This window comes from Fundulus heteroclitus, chromosome 2, assembly GCF_011125445.2.
Source record: "Fundulus heteroclitus isolate FHET01 chromosome 2, MU-UCD_Fhet_4.1, whole genome shotgun sequence".
Taxonomy (NCBI): domain Eukaryota; kingdom Metazoa; phylum Chordata; class Actinopteri; order Cyprinodontiformes; family Fundulidae; genus Fundulus; species Fundulus heteroclitus.
In genome coordinates, this window is record NC_046362.1 from 6992929 (window position 1) to 7012153 (window position 19225).

General features: G+C 39.9%; 1 protein-coding gene across 14 annotated transcripts in view; it reads right to left on the reverse strand.

Annotated features, from left to right (window-relative positions):
- Window positions 1–19225, reverse strand: part of LOC105926237 (pleckstrin homology domain-containing family A member 7) — a 222529-nt gene that overhangs the window by 31835 nt on the left and 171469 nt on the right. For 11 of the 14 annotated variants that reach the window (XM_036146563.1, XM_036146554.1, XM_036146578.1 and 8 more), the window contains one exon: window positions 6488–6666. In XM_036146563.1, the coding sequence (XP_036002456.1) occupies window positions 6488–6666 (179 nt within the window). Of the gene's footprint in view, window positions 1–6487; window positions 6667–16118; window positions 16560–19225 lie in introns of those variants that run through there. The other 3 variants (XM_036146571.1, XM_036146605.1, XM_036146602.1) reach the window with 2 other exon arrangements.

Sequence of the window (19225 nt, forward strand, 5' to 3'; positions counted from 1 at the left end):
ACACTGGACACTGCCTCTCTCCCCCGTTCAGGACCTACAAGCTACACCAACATAGCATCTCCAGACCTTCTGCGTTACATTAACGCACAGTCTACTATGTATATAGCTGTAGTTTCTGTGTATATATATATATATATATATATATATATATCTTAGGGCTGGGCAACGATTAAAATATTTAATCGCGATTAATCGCCCTGATTAATCGCGATTAATCGCGATTAATCGCATTGTATTTACAAACTCCAAGAATGAATTCAAAAGTAGTGTAAATAGCACTTTTATTTTAATGTTCTGCTGCCATATGAACAAAAGTGTTGTAACATTTGTAGCACTTATTTTATACTGGATATTTTCAACCCATCTATTGAATTTAGTGCACTAGTTGATCTTTTCTGAGAACAGCAAGCACTGCAGCCAAAATATGGCCTTTTTTGACCTGCTGTATATTAGCCAGTCCCTAAGCTTGATGTATCATGAAACTGTTGACCTTTTGGGTTTTGTGGTTTTTATTTTATTATTACAATTAAATAATAATAATAATAATAATAATAATGTTATGTTCAGTGTTTTTTCGCTAATCCACCTCTTATATATTTCAATCCTTATGTAATTTTGTCTGTGTTGTGTGCACCTGCCTGTTGCTTTAATCCTATAAATTTCCCCGTCGTGGGATAAAAAAAGGATTAGCTAATGTTATCTTATCTTAAATAACACTTTTTAATATATGTACTGGGTTCTTTCAAGGTCTTAATTACATGTTATGTGTGGGCTCCAGTAACATCCATCCATCCATCCATCCACTGATCTACCTGGATGTTCCCTGGAGGACTGAAACGCCTCAGTCAGAGACGTCTGTGGGTCTGTCGGGGCAGTGAGAGAAGTTTAGTCTCCTCTCTCCGTTTCTGGGGCTCGACGTTTTCATGTTTTTTCACGTGCTTAGATAAATTAGTTGTGTTTCCACTTAAATGAACCGGCTTTTTACAAAACATACAGCTTGATTTCATTTACGGTATTAAAATAAAGCCAAACGGTGCTACTTCCTCTGTTCATGTTTTTTCGCTGCTGTGGTCTCTCTCCGCTGTTTCTTTGTTAAGTTTGTGTGAGAGCTGAGTGGGCGGGCCAGGCTGAGCCTGCGTGCTGATTGGCTGGCGCCGCTGAGCCATGTACGAGAGGGGAGGGGGAGCGGGAGAGTGCTGCCGTGACAGCGCGCTGCAGTCAGCGCGCCTGCTGACTGACACTGACTGAAAGCATGTGAGCAACATGCGTTAATGCGCGATAAAATAAATATCGCCGTTAATAGTCTAATGAATTAACGCGAAATTAACACGTTAACTTGCCCAGCCCTAATATATCTATATATATATATATATATATATATCCTGGGTGCGATTTGCCGGGGGGGATGGGGGGGATTTATCCCCCCTCTGCTTGTGACATCCCCCCCTCTGGTCATTCATGTTTTATCCCTGGGGGGGATACATTCCTCCCCCCCTCTGGTCTGAATTTAAAAATGTATATAAATTAGGGCTGACAGTTTTAACGCATAAGACCACAACGTCGACATTTTTTTGTCACCGTTAATCGCGCGTCAAAACACACACCGTTCCCTAATGTTTTTCCCCACCGCGCTCTCCGGACTGTGTTTCTTTTACCCTCGGCGCTTTCCGTAGTTTCAAGAGACTAGAGACTGTAGCAAAACAGATCCGTGTTCACTGTTGCACAGGGTGTCCATTTCATGCGACTTTGGGCTTCTTTTATTCTAAAGGCGCTTGTAAATTTTATGAGTCACAGGTTGCGTTTTTTCTTGGGCACGTTTCTGAAAGTGAAATCGCTTATTTGGGCTCTAAAATAAGTGACGAAACAGCGGTTAATAAGAGACCTGCCTGCACTAGACACTTTGTACATAGCTGAAATATCCCTCCGCCATAGGAGCCGACGGTAGTAAAGGCAGACAGAGCAACTCTGCTCGTATTTTCTGCAGTTTACGGTGCAATAACCGGTGATAAATGCTGAAAGTAGATTACTTGGTACAGATCACCATTTTGAGCAGACATTGGTTCTGAAGATGAGCTTTTAACACGCTGATAACGTTGCAGAAACCCAACCCATAAACCGTACTTTAATGCTTATTAATTTGTTTTCTCTGTATTTGACTAACTAAGGCTGAATTACGTTGCCAAACGAAGGACCTGGAGTTACTAAACAGTTGCTAAACAGTCTCGTTCAGGGTATTAAGCTCCTACAGTTGCAAGCAAAGTGTAAGACTGGAATGACCTGGAAATTTAAAACCTTTTTCCAGGCTTAAACTGTATGAATATGGATATAAACAGCAAGCAAAAATATTCATAGAAATTATTGTTGTTGGTGTTAAAGCTCAGAATTAGATGTGTGTGTGACAGAGTGAAAAAACGAACAATAAAACTTATGACTTTAATGAAATGTAAATGTTTTATTAATGCCTAATACCATGTCTATCTTTGTTTAAGAGGCAAAAAAATATATTGGCATGGTATTTATTTACAAATTTATTTACACATTGTGTAAACATCAGGGCGTCATTATTACTCATTTAGCCATTATAGTCCAGAGTTTAACATTTGGCACCAGGATGTCTTCATTCCAATTCTCAAAAGTGCTTGAAAAATAACAAAATAAAAATATTTTTTGTACAAGCATGTATTTTATTAGTGTCATCTATTGCAAAATTGCATATTAAAATAATCTTGAGTTACCTATCGACATTATGTGATTAATCGAGGAAATGATCCCCCCCTCAGTTTTTTTTGCAAATCGCACACTGTATATATCTATATCTATATCTATATCTATATCTATATCTATATCTATATATATATATATATATATCTATCTATATATATATATATATATCTATATCTATCTATATCTATCTATATCTATCTATATATATATATATATATATATATATATATATATATATATCTATATCTATATATATATATATATATATATATCTATATCTATCTATATATATATATCTATATCTATCTATCTATCTATCTATCTATATATATATATATATATATATATATATATATATATATATATATATATATATATATATATATATATATATATATCTATCTATCTATCTATCTATCTATCTATCTATCTATCTATCTATCTATATATATATATATATATATATATATATATATATATATATATATATATATATATATATATATATCTATCTATCTATCTATCTATATATATATATATATATATATATCTATATATATATATATATATATATATATATATATATATATATATATATATATATATATATTGTCTGCACCATCAACACCAACCAATCAAATTCCTGGTAAGTGCAAACCTACTTAGCAATAAACTTGATTTTGATTCTGATTTACTGATGATGCACTGAACAGGGCTCTGTAAGATCTTCAAAGCTTGGAATATTGTTTTAGAGCCTAGCGCTGTTTTAAAATGCTCCACACCCCCATCCCTGACCAGTCTGCAGTGTTCTTTGGTCTTCGTGATGCAGTTTGTTCGCTATAGTTCTCCAACAAACCTCTGAGCCCTTCACAGAACAACTAGATTTATACTGAGATGAATGAACACACAGCTGGACTTCATTTGCTAACTGGGTGACTTCTAAAGGCAACTGGTGGCACTTGACATCATTTAGGGGTATTGGAATAAAGGGGTCTGAAGACCAAAGCACATCAGTTTTCAGATTTTGTAAAAATGCTCCTTCTTCCTAATTAAGCTTTAGATAGACTGTTACATAAAGTTCCACTAAAATAAACTGATGTTTTCAGTTCTGCTTCATCACATTAGAACAGGGGTAGGAATGCTTACACTGCAATTGATTTAAAAAAAAGAACTACAGCTACTCTGCTGCTTGCTTATTAAAAAACTATCTCCTTATCATTTGATCACCAGAACATGATGTTCTAACATTGTGATGGTTTGGGTTTTTGTTGCGTTGTCCTAAGATGAATTTAAATTGGACAGCCGTCAGACAAAACAGAAAGTTTAAGTCTCCTTTAAGGACAGTACTTAATACAATATGCAAATCTTTTTTGAAAAGCAACGCAGATGACAAGCGAATCCTTGAAGGCACAAGCCGACTTAAACTCATTAACGAAATCCAACCTAAAAAAAGAGCCTTGTCAAAAATTCAGGTTGCTGTCATAAAAGAAACCTTGCATAACAACAGGAAAGCCTGGGGTGCCAAGATTCTCCCTCCCAGCAGCTAATATCCAAAAATAATTCAGTAAAACGAGGACACTGGTGACTGGCTTGACCCCATTTGATGTTGGTTTCAAAGTACGTCGTTACTCCTTTTTGCATTCTGTCAATATTCATTGAAAATTAACACGTCACCAAACATTTAAACAACACACAACAGCAACATGCCAGACAGCATTAGTGCTCCTGTCACAGCCTTTATGAATAAACAACATGCAAGTTAGGGAGCTTTAAAAGAAGGCTCAGAGAACTCCCAGCTGGAAGCTGTCTGGAGCATCAGAACCAGGCAACACAGTGCTGTGGGATTTCCTCTTGTGAGAACAGTGTAATGAGAAAGGATGGGAGTAAAGTGAGGGGGGGGGGGGGGCAGTGTGTGAGCCTGCCCGAGAGAAACTGCATGCATTTGATCTGCGCTACCTCCCGATGTCAATGCATTAATAATACATGAAGACAGCCGCCATTAGTTCAAAAACACAATCCTCTGAATTCAACGTTTTAAAGTAGCCAACCAAGTATCTATGAGGGCTCGAATACTTAAAGAGAAGCACTAGTATAAAAAAAACAGAACGGAGTGGTGAATTTAAAGGCCGACAGATGCATGAGGTCAAGCTCAGAGGGCCAAAATAAAAATAAATAATAGGGATGGGTAATTATCCTATCATTTATCATTATTGGGGGGAAGATATGCAATAACAATTGTGATTTATCATCATTAATTCAAACTGATGATGTTTGCACACTCCCAAAACTGACATGATGGGTGAGATATTACTTCTGGTTCTATTTTTGCCGCCGTTAGTTGCATGAGAACCCTGATAAAAATGACTGAAAGGCAAATATTTTATGCTGTTTAGCAGGACAATTGCACTAATTAATGTAAGTGGTGGATTAAGTAACCAGCCAATCAAAAATGCATGTCTGATTTTTACCGCAGTATTTCTGGGTGTGACTTCCTGACTCTCTGTGCCGGATGTATTCCCTTAGAGACTCGTGCATTTTTACTGCTTTTTACTGTCACTTTATCATTATAGCAACAAATACCACAAAATGCTAAAATAAAATGTTATGTCCCTATCTTTCAATCCCAATAAATAAAACACTCTAACAAAAAGGACATTTATTGATTGCAACAATAACAGCACATAATTGCCACATCGGAGGCAAAAACAGAGCAATGGAAGAAGAAAATAATTAAATTAACAAATTATTTTTAAAGACTCCTGAACATTATTATAGTGAGATAGAAAAAAGTCACAAAAAATATTTGCGAAATCTAAGTTAATATCTGAAGAGTTGTTTGTATTGTTGAACGTGTTTTACTAATTTATTATAAAAAAAATGTTTATAGATAACTCAAAGGTAAATTTTTAGGTGGACTGCAGAAACTATTTGGGTTTTCATTTCATTTTAAACAGAACAGTGGATATTTCCTTCAGTAACCATTACCTTACTTACTATATTAAATACTTGGTAAGATTAAATGAAGTTGTCACATTGTAAAACATGGAATTTTGAAAAATAAAGCTCGACTTTTGAACAACATAAAAGGGGATTTTAAGAAAAATAGAAATAAGTGTCATAGGAACCAAGATTTCACACTAGCTTATGAAGCACTGTAACTGTTTTTGGGTATTTTTAATTTTCACCTCACTTGCCTTGATTTCAGTATCCTGATCACACTGAAGGAAAGTCACTTTATTCGTTGAGTCATGTACAGTTATTTGAGTTAATGTTGTAAACTATGGAATGAGAAGGTTTATCTTGCTCTCTGTCAAAAATGAGAGGAATCCCTAAAAAAACTACCATTTTTTTTTGCTCGCACCTTGTATATGCAAATGTAAAAAAAAAAAAAAAGAGATTTCTAGTAAGTTGTATTAAGTTGTTTTGGACCTTTGAGATTTTCCAAAAGTCAAATTTGAATATTTGAACGAAACATTTGCGAGGCCCTTGCTTTGTTTAATTAATAACAACACTGTGGGTTGTTTTGTGTGTTTTAAATATTTGTCGTAAGGTTGAATTCTGACGAGATGATTTTTATCTTATTGTTCATGGTAAAACCCTACAACTGAAACCTGGCATACCTCTTTTCCCCAAACTATAAATGTTTGCCTTAATAAATCAGGAAAAAAATGTAGATAAGGACCTCAGGTGACCTACAACCAACCTTTTAAACCCAACATCCTCTGGCAACGTGTGCTGTAATGTACTAGCTGTGAAGGCTTACCTGAGTGTGCCGGGGTGGTGCTGCATCAGCGCGGCCTGGTTCATGGCCTTCAGCCAGGTGTTCATGTCCTCCTGGGTGTCGGCGCTGAAGTAATACGTCCGCATCCCAGTGTGCTCTGCCTGCGAGCCAATCACAGAGCTCTGCTTGTAAATGTATGAACGCATGCCTGTGTGGCTAGCCTAAAGGAAGAGAGCAGAGGCCGGGTCAGGTGGTGGCTGGAGCTGCACAGAGGTCATCTGAAGAACAGCGCAGAGGTCAAAGACACGGGGCAGCATGCTGGCCAACGACAACAAAAAACATCAACGGCAGCACAAGCACCGACCAATGCAGAGAGAGAAATCACACGCCACGGCTGTACAGGCAAAGGTACCAGACACTTAGCAGCACCAATCTTCAGAAGTGTAAGGAAGGATACACTGATATGATGGAGAACGGAAAATATAGAAGCGTTCACGTGAATTATGGTGTGTATTGAAGATAATAACTTGGTGTAAGGGTTTAGAAAGATAAACCAGCATAAAATGGGAAAATGTATAGGGAAATATTAGTAACTGTTACTTCTAACTGCCACTTTGATTTTGATTTTTTTTCTTTAATGACAGTAGGACTCTAAAGTCTCAAGTGTTTAGGGGTAGGAGTTTATAAGTTCTCACTTCTTCCTACCCCATTTTGAGCATGATATGTTAACTGAAACAAAAAAAATAAATCTGTATTTTCTCTTCCTTCTTATGCACTTCTTGTTACTGTGCACTATTTTATTTTTATATTTGTATCATGTTCGAATAAAATTTCATTTCATTTCATTTCAAAAAATTATCCTTTAGAACTGTTTACCTTCTGGTATTTTTACGTAGAAACCTACTATAAAGATGTAAAAGCTACAGACTCTTAAACACCACAGGACCACGCGATGCCTGGAGGACATCTGGGAAGATTAAAGTTTAACTCACCACAAAATCTACTTTTTTTGCAGATAAACTATAAAAACTGGGCCTAAGGGTGCTACTTTAATGTTATTGTGCATTTTTTTTTACATTTTCGTGTGAACTTGTTTAGTTCTGCAATATTTGTCTTAAACCCCTTTTAGTGCTGCCCTCTTAGGGTTGAACGGTGGCCATAGCAGTTGAATTCTCCTTTTAGTTCGAACGTCACATGCTGTCATCACATTCTGGTATAAAAGCATCTCAGTCAGACTCACGCCCCCCATGGAGAGTCAGACTCAGGAGTTGCACGCGTCAATTGATAGTGTTTGTTTTTGCTTTGAAAGTTAGCCAATGTTAGCAATGACGCTGCTAACATCACTTTACTACCCAGAATCAGCACCCAATCTGTCCTCTGCTGCTTGGCAGCGCGGCTTTGAGCATCTCTGAGGCGTCACGTCGTGCCAGCAGCTCCAATTCATAATGCCCAGCCCCTCTGGGCTCCACAACCCCCCGCCCGGGTGTTGCCCTGGTCACCCTTCATGTTTCAACAACTCACTTTCCCTCGCCCTGACCACAGCCCCGCTTATCCCCCACACTTAGCCCTGACCCTCAGGGTCTGCTAGAACCGCCCACTTTAGTGGCATTGTCCAAAATTTGTCAGGGAGCAAACAGAATGAACACTGTAGTTCATTTAAACAGATGCAACATTTTTGCATCAACTGATATGACTGATGACTGATTTACATTTGTTGAGCATTTTTAATGGGCCACACATGAAAACGCTTAGGCTGTGCATTTAGTTTGTTATACTGAAGGTAAACCTCTGGGTCAGCATTCCTACAGCATGATGCTGCCATCATTGTGATTTGGAGTTATAGATTTCAGTTACAAGTAAAGTTTTGGATGAATGCTGGAAGAAAAAAACATTTTGATTTACCTTCCTTTCAGCAATGCCTTTCATTTTGTCACTCCTCTATTAACTGCATATTTATACATATACATGTACATAAGCTGTGGACCTCCGCAGCTCCTCCAGATTCCTCACAGACAACTTGGTGGCTTCTCTGATTAAATACTTCCCTTGCTGGGACTTTCAGTTTAGTTGGATGGCATTGAATAGTGAGTATAGGTACTGAATAGTGCCCCATGAGGTGTTCAAAGCTTGGGATATTCCTTTATAACATAACTCCGCTTTAAACTTCCACACAACTTTATTTTATCCATTTCATTTATTCATTTATATAGCCCCTTGGAAATAGCCAATCAGAGAGTGCTTTAAAGTAAAATCATAAAGATCACTCAAAATCAGATTAAAGGTAAAACAATAAATAAAAGTTAGAAATCTGGAATAAAATCCACCAGTTGTACTGAGTATTAAAAGCTTTCCTAAAAAAAAATAAGGGGTTTAAGTTTGGATTTTAAAAAGTTCAAGGGTTTCCTTTAAAAAAAAAAACAACAACATTACACATGATCTATGCTAAAGGTTTACTTATGCCTAAAAAAAACCCTAAAATCCTGATTTATAAAACCGTGTGCACGGATACCAGCACACAATTTTGCTTTAGAAATCACAACTGCACCTGAAGGTATGAGTTCCAGGTTGCAGCTCATGTTCGGCCCTCTGCACACCCAGATTCAACCATAGATGGTCAATGCAGAGCACCTTAGAATGGCAATGGGTCGGCTGATTCGTGGTTAACCATGGCAACCACGGAGAAAATTTTCCCAGAAAGGGTTTTATTAAATGTGGAAATCAGAGCTATAGCACACATGGTGTCCACATTAAAAAGGGAACCTTACTGTTGTCTCAAACAGTGACATCCTTCGAGGTCGGACGTTGAAATACGTCGTCTCGGAGGAGGCTGTGCCTCCGAGTTGTCATTCTGAGGAGGGAGGAGGGTTTCCCCCCTGAATGTGAAGATTTTCCTATTTTTAGTTTATCTTCCTTGAAAACAATGTATCATTTTGTTTCATATGCAATTCTTTGTTAGTCTATTATATGCAATTCCAATGACTACGTTGGTTTAGGGTTGTAATGAGACAAAACGTGAAAATGCTCACGAGGTATAAAACGCTTTACATATGTAAACGGATGTTAATGTTCTGCCTCACGCCTGCATCGATTTTGTGAATAAGAGACGGCTTGCATAGATTGCTTCCAACAGATTTGTGTGGTAATAAATGCTACAGCAATCTTTCCATGTATTTTTTTTTCTCCACTGTCCCAAAAGATTACTTATTGCAGCTCAGGGTTCACAGCCATCTCTTTTATTTCCCACGCTATTGCACAACAGAGAAATCCACAAGAAGACGGCGTATTCAAGAAGCTACTCTCGTTGTGTAGGCGGGAACAGCAGCAAATCCAGACAACACAGCGCAGTACCGGGCAGAGATGGAAATCAGGGAGGTGGTTGGAGCGGAAGGTAAAAATAAGGGTTTGTTTCTTAAAAATCGGTTTGTTTATGGCTGCTGTGGCAACTCGATCTTCAAAAAGGTATCTACGGTCTCGCTCATAGGTTACTGTGCCAAGTCCAGAGTAGAGCCTCAAGAGGCAGATAGCACGGAGCGTTCTGATTGAAAATCCATTAAGAATTGATTAGAGGCTGAGAATATTCCAGCCTCACATCCCAACATGATGCCAGCATCTAGCTCTAGCTAGACCTCAGGGATAGCACCATCAAATAAGAAAACCCAGTCTGGAATTTAAAGAACTTATGGGTAACAGCTGCTGATTATTTATTAGTGTCTAAGTGTTTTGTAGCCTGGATAAAGATGTCTTTCCTGTGAACGGGGGGTTTATTAGATCCCCTCAGAAGCTCACTGAGCCCAGCTTTTTAAATAATCCACATATGCACTTTTCCTTCCTTCCTTCGTTCCTCCAGTGCCTCTGTCGCTGAGACCAGCAGATAAACGCGAGTCCTCTATTGAGAACAGATGCATGTAAATGAGAAGTAATTAAACACTGAATCTCTCATACTCTAAATCCTTATCTGAATAACGGCTGCAGGATGGATGATTTGTCCTGGGGATTGTCTCGCTGGGATCCACGCCTTGGCGACGGCACAGATCTTTTCCCAGTGTTCTTTGCTTGGTTCGGGGTTAGAAGACGAACGTGCTTCGGCGGCTTTGGCTTCGACGTCGTTCAGTCAGCAACACACTGAACATTACGCCCACGCCGGCGCTGTAGCGTACACACAGAACTCACTGGTGAATGAAGCAGGCTGTCACCCCTGCTGAAATGTTACTGTAAAGTCCAAACAAACCCTGGCAAAGGAGAGCCCTACACGCACACAAACCACGTTCTAGTTCACGTCCGCTTCTGAACACAAGCTGGTTTCAGAAGCCCAAACGTAGCCTTGATAATGACAGAAACCCTCTGAAATACAGCTCCCTGGCTCAGCACGCCAAAGTATCTGCTTGACCCGGACACTTCATGATATTCGGGGCTGATTGCACTGCTCGCTCGACTCCACCAGGACTCAGTAGCCTGGCAGGCCTGGCCGCTCTTCCAGGGAGTTCAGGTAGGGCGCTGACATAATTAGGACTGTTCTAAAGGTTGGATCTAATAAGCTGATTCTGCCGTTCATTCATTGTGGTTGCGACGCAGCAGCATTGAATGCCAATTTTTATTTCTTAAGCTCATTTGTCATGTGTCCATGACACATTGGCTGATAATCTTTGCTTTCCTACAGATATATGAATCAGTGATATTTGAAACATTGAATGTTATTGTGACAGTCTTGGGTTAAAGCTGCAACATTTGTACAGTGAATTGGAAAATTGGTGATATTTTATTGGCTAACAACGGCTAAACTTTTTAGAGTCACCTATTCATTCTTTCTTCATTTTGGTATTCAGCATCTAGTTCTCCTCACATCTAAACCTCGCTTTATTCTTATTCTCCAGACAAGAGAACCACGTTTTTATTGTAAATTTATGATATATGTGAAATAAAACAGTTAATTAGTTTTTGCTTATAGTTTTCTTCACACACTTTTCTGCTACAGTTTTTCGACACCTTGGAGGACATGTAAAGACCGGACAGACTGAAATCCATTTGCTAAGTTCACCAGAGTAATTTTTACCGCAGTTATTACACATATAATAATACAATCATATTTTTATGACCAGATTACAGGGAAATGTCAAAAGCATGAAAGTGAAGCATACAATCTGCCAGCACATAAAACTTTGCTTCATTTTTAATAAATAAATAAAAAGGCTGTTTAAAAGCTGCAGGATGTAGGAGTTGCTCTTTCTTACCAAACTATTCCTTTATCTGAAACACTGATTGTCTTCATCAGTCAAAAAAAAAAAAGAAACAACGCTGCTCCTGGCATATTCTCCAACTCTACGCCTCGTTGGTCTGTACCGCAATCCCCAAAATATACACACAATCATCAACGATGTCATCAACTAATGAGAACATCAACAAAACTCTAATTTATTGCAGTAATTCAAATCAAAAAGCGAAACTTTAAAGCATTATAACAAAAAGTATCATAGCAATTCATTAGAAATACTGATATATTTCAGGCATGTCTGTTATTTTTGATGATTGTGGATTACAGCTTACGCAAATCAAAGTTTGTTTCTCAGAAAATGTGAATATTATTCAAGACCAGAAAAGAGATTTATACTATAGAAATGTGGATCTTCTCAAAAACAGTAAGTCTATGTACTCTACAGGATAAGCTCTCATATATTACCGCATGAATGTGGCACGGCACGGCACGGCACGACGCCTGTGGCACCGCCGAGGTGTTGAGGAAGCCAGGGTCACTTTAATCAAGGCCTTCAGCTCATCTAGCATCTCTCATCTTCTTCTCAACAGATTCAACAGCGGTCAGGGGTTTACTTCAGCGCAGCAATACTACTGTCATTAAAGCAGGTATGGGTACACATGGCCGTGTGGGCTGGAGCCAAGTCCCGTTTGCAACACTTTTCCTCTCAAGAGATGTAGTTATCTTTGTTGCCTGTGCACCTTTTCACACTTTTTCCACTTCCCCATAATATGCTTGGATACAGCATTCACAGGACGGGACGTGGGAGTGGTGGCCTAAGGGTTAGAGAGCTGGGCGTTAGCGTCCTGGAGAGGCCCCAAAGGTCAGTGGTTCAAACCTCAGTCTGCAACTCTGGGTCCCTGAGCAAGAACCCTTGACCACAGATTGCCCCCCCCCCCCCTTGCGCCACTCAGTGTAGCAGCACATCGCTCCCTAAGGGATGGGTTAAACGCAGAGCTTCCCGTCTGTGGGACTATAAAGGGAAATATTATTATTGTTCTGTGAACAGCCAGCATCTTTAGCAATGACCCTTTGTGGTGTACATCCTGTCTACTTGACAGCCGTCCAATCAGCGGTCTTCCCCAGAATTTCAACAGCACATCCCATAACACATGGTTCAAGCATATCACTCTAATAAGCCTTTGTAATGTGTTTCACTGTAATGATGACGTTAATGACAAAGATTTGCCTTTTGATCATGTCCTAATTTACTGAGACATCAGAGTCACGTATAAGATCCTGATGATTGAGGTCCTGGTTTCATACATGACACACCCACACCTTTTGTTCCTTGAAAATGAAAAAAAAAAACTTACATGGTTTTGGATTTAATATCATACCTCAAGTTGATAAAAGACCGTTTTGATAAATGAAACATACCTTCACATCACCGTATGGCATCCGTGTGATGTGATGTGTTTGCCAGCACGTCTACCGCGATGCGTTCATACTAAAGGAGCGCGTAGGGTGTGTAAAACACTGACTTTATTTTGCTAACATTGTTTAAACCTCATTATATTTCTCGGTGGGCTATGCTTTTCTGCAACATTGGTGTTTACCAGCTATTCCGGGGCAATTTCCGTGGAAGTGCCTTTCATTACAGACCTTTCTTCCTAAAAAGCTTTGTAATAGGTTGTTTGGGTAAAACAGACGTCTGAAAACACTCATCGGGACGCCGTCCAGAACAAAAAAAAACAACAACTCCGGTAGCCTGTTATTTTCAGGAGCAGGGATATATTAAGTTAGATCAGATGGCAGGGGAAAGGGAAGGAGGCTGGTTAGGAATTACGTCTGAAAAAACTAGAACCCGAAACACAGACGAAATAGTTCAACCAAAGCAAAAGAGCACCGTGAGGATATAGCTGTCAAAGCGTGCCTCCCTATCAGCTCCCTGATAAATGGCCTCTTATAGCTACAGTGGGACGGGCGCCTTGATGAGACTCCGGCCTAAACGTCAGACATGCAGGACCCACTGTGCACAGGCGTGCACAAATCTGTCTTGGAAAACGTTCCATGTACAAAAATATGACTTTAAATAAACCAAAACTGTTCTAAACTCCAAATGAGCTCCTATTTAACACGGATAAATAAAGCATTTAATGCACAAACACGTACCAAGGTTTACAGTTCCAGCGCCTCATAAACAGGGGAGATCTTTAATAAACCAGGTCCTATCTGAACACTCAGACCGTTGCAGCGCACACCATCAGCCGACGGAAATAAAACAGGCGTCTGTGCCTGCCTTTATCGGGAATGCTGAGAGGGTCGTTCAGCTCTGAGTGCACGGCTAGCACACCCACGCACGGAAAGCTCACGCTGCTCTGTTTGGATGTGTGTGGGAGTTGGCGACACTTTTAAGTCGGTTTCTGATTATCTGCTTCAGCACCAGGTTTGTTTAATTGCGCTTGATTAAACACAGAAAAAGGCCCAAAAAAAAAGAAAAAAAAGAGAGAGAGAAAAAAATACCACCATTCTCACTCTTTCTTTCAAGCCCCGTTTTTCTCAGGAACAAGCCTTTATCAGTTCAACCCTCTGCGACGTCCTTTCAAACGCTTCCTCTCATTATTTTTGCCTTTGTATTTTCCACTCTGAATCACTTCCTGCCTTTTTCGTGTGCTCTCTCCGCGGCAGCCTGAAAATATCACTTACTTCTCACACACAGTACAGCTTACAATGGTGCTCGGCCCAGCGCTCTCGGACAACCGCTGACAAACGGGCACTCTCGTTTTTTTTTTTGTCCGGACGCTATTTAAAGAGCCCGTTGGGCGCTCAGCGATAAGCAGCAGCTGCCGGAGCGCCACAAAGCTCCTGATAAGTTACCTTCTCCCCAACTTGCCACCGTGAAAGCTGGATTTAAACTCCAAGCGCTTAGACAGAAAGCTTGTTGCCGCTTCGGAGTCTGGTGTGTACATGAAATCACGGTGGAGGGTTGCAGTGATGGTGAAAAGAGAGTAAAACCTATTTTAGTTTTGTTTCAGGACTTAAAACAAATCTCTATATTTTGCCAGCTTCTAGAATTATTTGCATCGAGCATCCAAGAACACATGGTAGATTCATTATTCTACAGCAAACTGTGAGCCCAAAATGGAGAACCGAGCACATCCCATGATATAATATAAATGCTTGTAGAACCGCCATTAGCACCAGTAATGTAATCCTGATGTTCTCTGTGTGACCTTATCAGTCGCCCACATTGTGGAGGAGGAATTTTCATCCTCTTCTTTACAACATTGCTTCAGTTCACTGAGGTTTGCAGACCTGTTTCTGCAGAGCTCTTTTAAAGTCCCATGGTAGCATTTTAATCTAATTAAATGTAAAAAAAAATAAAAAATAATCTAATTTATTAACTTTTCAGCCATTTTGTTGTGGATTTTCTGCTTGATTTGTCCATTTATGACCCAATTCGGGCTAAGCTTAAGCTGTTTGACAAACAAACCTACATTTGATTATAGACGACCTTTGCATCCAAACAAAGTTGATAGGAGTTGTTTTAAACCAGAGGCTTTAAAACAGGCCCTTATCTCCGCTCTCTACCACCCTGCAAAATAGTTGGAATGAAGAGTTTTTGCTAATAAGTTTATTTTTAAAACCAAACACAAGGTAGTCTATTATGCCTAAACTTTTCCACTTTGGGTCCATCTGTCTGAACTATATTGTTCCCCCGTGTTTTTTTTTAATGAGGAGAAGAGGCTTTCTCCTCCAACTCTTTCAAAGGAAAGTATACTTACTCATTCTTCTAATAGAACTGCCATGGCCTGTAATATTTAAAACTCTAAATGGGGCTCTTGCAACACACTCTTCCCAGACTGATGTACAGCAACAACTGCTTATTAAGTCCTGCAATGCAAAACCTCAATGAAAGAGAAGACACCTTCTTATCAGCATGACAGTTAAGTATAACAGGTTTCTTTATTTTCTCCATTTTTCTTTAGGTGTTTTGGGGAAAAAGAACAAAAGTAATGCATTTTTTGGTGGCTGTAGGTTTGCACAGCCTGCCTGGAAGTCTTTCTTTTCAACCTCTTTCCCTTCTGCTACTTTCTGGAAAAGCAAGGTGATATAAGAAACACACTGCAACGCTTTTCTTCACACCGACTGCGTGCTGGTACAGCAGGTCAGACGAGAGGAAGGAGACGGTGGTCTCGGCACATAGACAAACACCAGGAACGATGCAGTGACAGACAAGGGGAGAGAAGGAGTCAAACAATGAGGAATGACATCAGAAATAAGAGAGGTGGCACAGACAGCAAACCAAAACATCAGCCAAAAATCCACATTATTCTCAAGACATGCACCAAAACACAGGGATATACGCAGCTGCTGTATGTTGTCCCATTTTCAAAAGACAAAGCCACACCAACGGCAGGCAGAAGGGATGTATAAGGTTTACATTTGGCAGAGAGAGCGCACATGAGAGCAGTAGAGTACCTATTTATGGGAGGGCTTTCACTGGACGGCTCAACACACTCACAGGGAGGGAGGGAGGTCCCAGTCAGGCAGCCAGCCAATGGTAACAAGAGAAGGGAGAGGGTTTGGTAAATAGGGGGGAAGGGGAGCGTGGAGGGAGGGTGGCTGAGGGTTTTATATCCGGCTGACTGTCGGATCCAGAGAGCCGCAGAGAGCTGAGTGTCGTGTTTAAATCAAACTACAGTTTGTGTTTTCACCTTAGTGCGCTGCAACAGGGCGACTTCTCAGGAGAGAGCAGAGATTTTCACTGGCAGTGTTAGGGCAACATTATACGGACTTCTCCAGCAGGATTCAGCATCAACAAGCAGTCTGGTCAGCGGTTCTGCTAGACCCATGGACCGCTGCAAGGTGGCACGGTTACTCTAAACTGAACTGTTTGGTGGGCATAAATAAGACAAATGGATGAATCCTAAGCTCAAAACATAAGTTTAAAGACCTTCATAAAGCAAAAACCTATTTTTTTCCTTTCTGCAAGACTTTGGCCTTGTTGAATTAGGGATGTTAATATCATATTAAGCAGGTAGTTTCAACATTTTGCAGCTATTTTAATGGTAAGATGAAAACTTCTGCAACATAAGGAGCAAAGGTTTGCTGAAGTTTTCATCTTATCAGTTCGTCGACCTTTATCATCCACCTTGGAAGCTGGTAAAGTTGTTCCAGAAACTTTTTAGAAATGTTTTTTAATTTCAAGTGAGTCACAATTTCAGAAAAAAAGCCTAAATATGAATAATATTCCAGTAAAGGAAACAGAAACAGCAATGTTGCGACTTTAACACACAACATTTTTCTACAAAAGGCCAAACTAATGAGTAAACTCTCCAATATTTGACTGAAATAAAAACCAAAAAAGCAGCATGAAGAAGCTGATAAAAACAGACACTGACTTGTAGCCGAATGACACTCAGAGTTTTATTTAATCCCACAATAAAAAGAAAAGGTACCTTCTTTAAAACCTTGAATTCTGTGGTTCAAGGCCATAAAAATCAAACTCTAGCCTCAAGTGCACAATAACACTCAACACATTCCACACTGTCATAAATTAACAAGGAAGACAAACTGGAAAGGCTGAGTGAGATAAACTAAGTACACCCAGCAATCACCTGCAGCCGTCCTCTGTAAACCTCTCACACCGTTGTGCTGAGATAAAGGCCCACTGTTCCTGACATAACATTGCTTCATTGCTTTACTGAACCCATTTTTGCAAAGCTAGAGCTGTCAGTTAGATTGGCCTCACGTTGGACTGTTGAATACTTTTGTTCAATGAGGAGTCCAAGGTCGACTAAATGCCTACAAGAAAAGCCCAAATCATCAGCCCTCCACCACCATGCCTAACAGCTGCCATCAGCTCTTTTTTGCTGGCAAGCTTTGTTTGTTTGTTTTTTTCAAATATGAAGCTGCATATTTGTGCTAGTTGGTCCCATACGTCCAAAGCACTGGTGTTCATTCAGCTGTTACTTTTCCTCTTGCAGTTTCTCTAAGCGTTGCATAATCGGACCTGGGGTGGGAGTATAGTCCACTCCTGGGAAGATTGGCAGCTACTCCTAAATAATCTTCCTCGATGTAGAACGATGGACTTCCAGCTGCCTGGAAATGACCTTGCAGCTACATTTGCTTTTCTAAATGCCACTTCCAGGATAAAAAGGGTTACTTTGACCTCAGAGTCATTGTTGATATTTTTTATCAACAATGCTTAGTTTTGTGCTAACACAAAGCTAAGCAGTATGCGTCTAGAGCAGTGTTTCCCTGGTCCTCAGGGCACACTGCTCTGCATGTTTTAGATGTTTCCCTGCTTTAACATACCTGATTTCAACTGATGGCTGATTAATAAGGCTTTCCCCGAACTGCAATCATCTGAATCAGGTGTGTTAAAGCAGGGAAAGATCTAAAACACACAGGGCAGTGGTTAATTTAGGACCAGGGTTAGGAACCACTGATCTAGAGCAGCAAACTGCAAAAACTCAGCAGAAAAGGTGTCCTTAGTATTTGTTTTTTTTTTAAATAGCTTCTCCATTTCGGTTTCATGTATGTTTAATACATTATAACATTTAGGAGGTTTGAGGTTAGATCTAAATAAATGTAGAAGCAGATCATTTTCATTATGTGGTGATTTATAATAGAGGGGGTACTTTTTTTTTTTTTTTTTACCATGAGTGTGATTCCACTTTGGTTTCAAACCTGAGAGAATAGTACTGATGCAATAAGGCGTTTTAAATGTTATTAGACATTATCTAACAGTAACAGCAAAAAAATGGGATTTGCAGACATCCTCAGGAAGGATGAACATAAGTTCAAAAACACAGCAGCAATAAACTTTTTAACTGGCTGTTCTGGACGTTTATATATTTTGTAAATATCACTGCGGAGATACATTTACAGCAAGGGAAAATGTGATAGCAAAGCTTAGTTATTAAACAAGGAGGTTTAATAGGACGCTCAGGTCTCAGTGCAGCATTAGATTTACTGCTGCAACAAACAGGATTCAATACACCGTCCAGTTTTATGCTCCCAGTTGAGTAAAAGTAACTCACTGCCTGTGAACATAGCTCAACAGGCAGACAAGCAGACCTTCTTATCCAGATAGAAGCGAGGGTTGCTGGGAGGATTGCTTTTTGCTCAGACAAGGTTCAAAGGCTGCAGGTGTGACAGCTCTGAGCATTTGACTCCAATGCGTTGCCACAACAACATGGCCAACAACTTGACTCGAAACAAATACACTGCTTCACTTTTCAGCCATCCGCCTTTGGACCAAACGCCACGATCTGCAGATTTTACCTCATGGGTTTGAATGGATTCATTGAGCTGACTGGCACATGGCTGAGTCTGAACATCTGTGCGCAGAGCTGCAAGGCCTGCCTTTCAGCCTCACGCGTTATGGGCCGAGCTGCAAAAAGGCAGAGCCTCGGGGAACGGGGAAGCTTCATGCCATTCCAGAGGAGCCGGCCCGTTTCAACAGAGACACTGACAGACAATCGGCTGTAATAGACATTGTTACAACAGGTGGAGGAGTGCTGCGCGGTGTGTTGGTGGTGCAGTGGGAATCCTAGCTGTAATTCAAGTCAGTCCCTGGA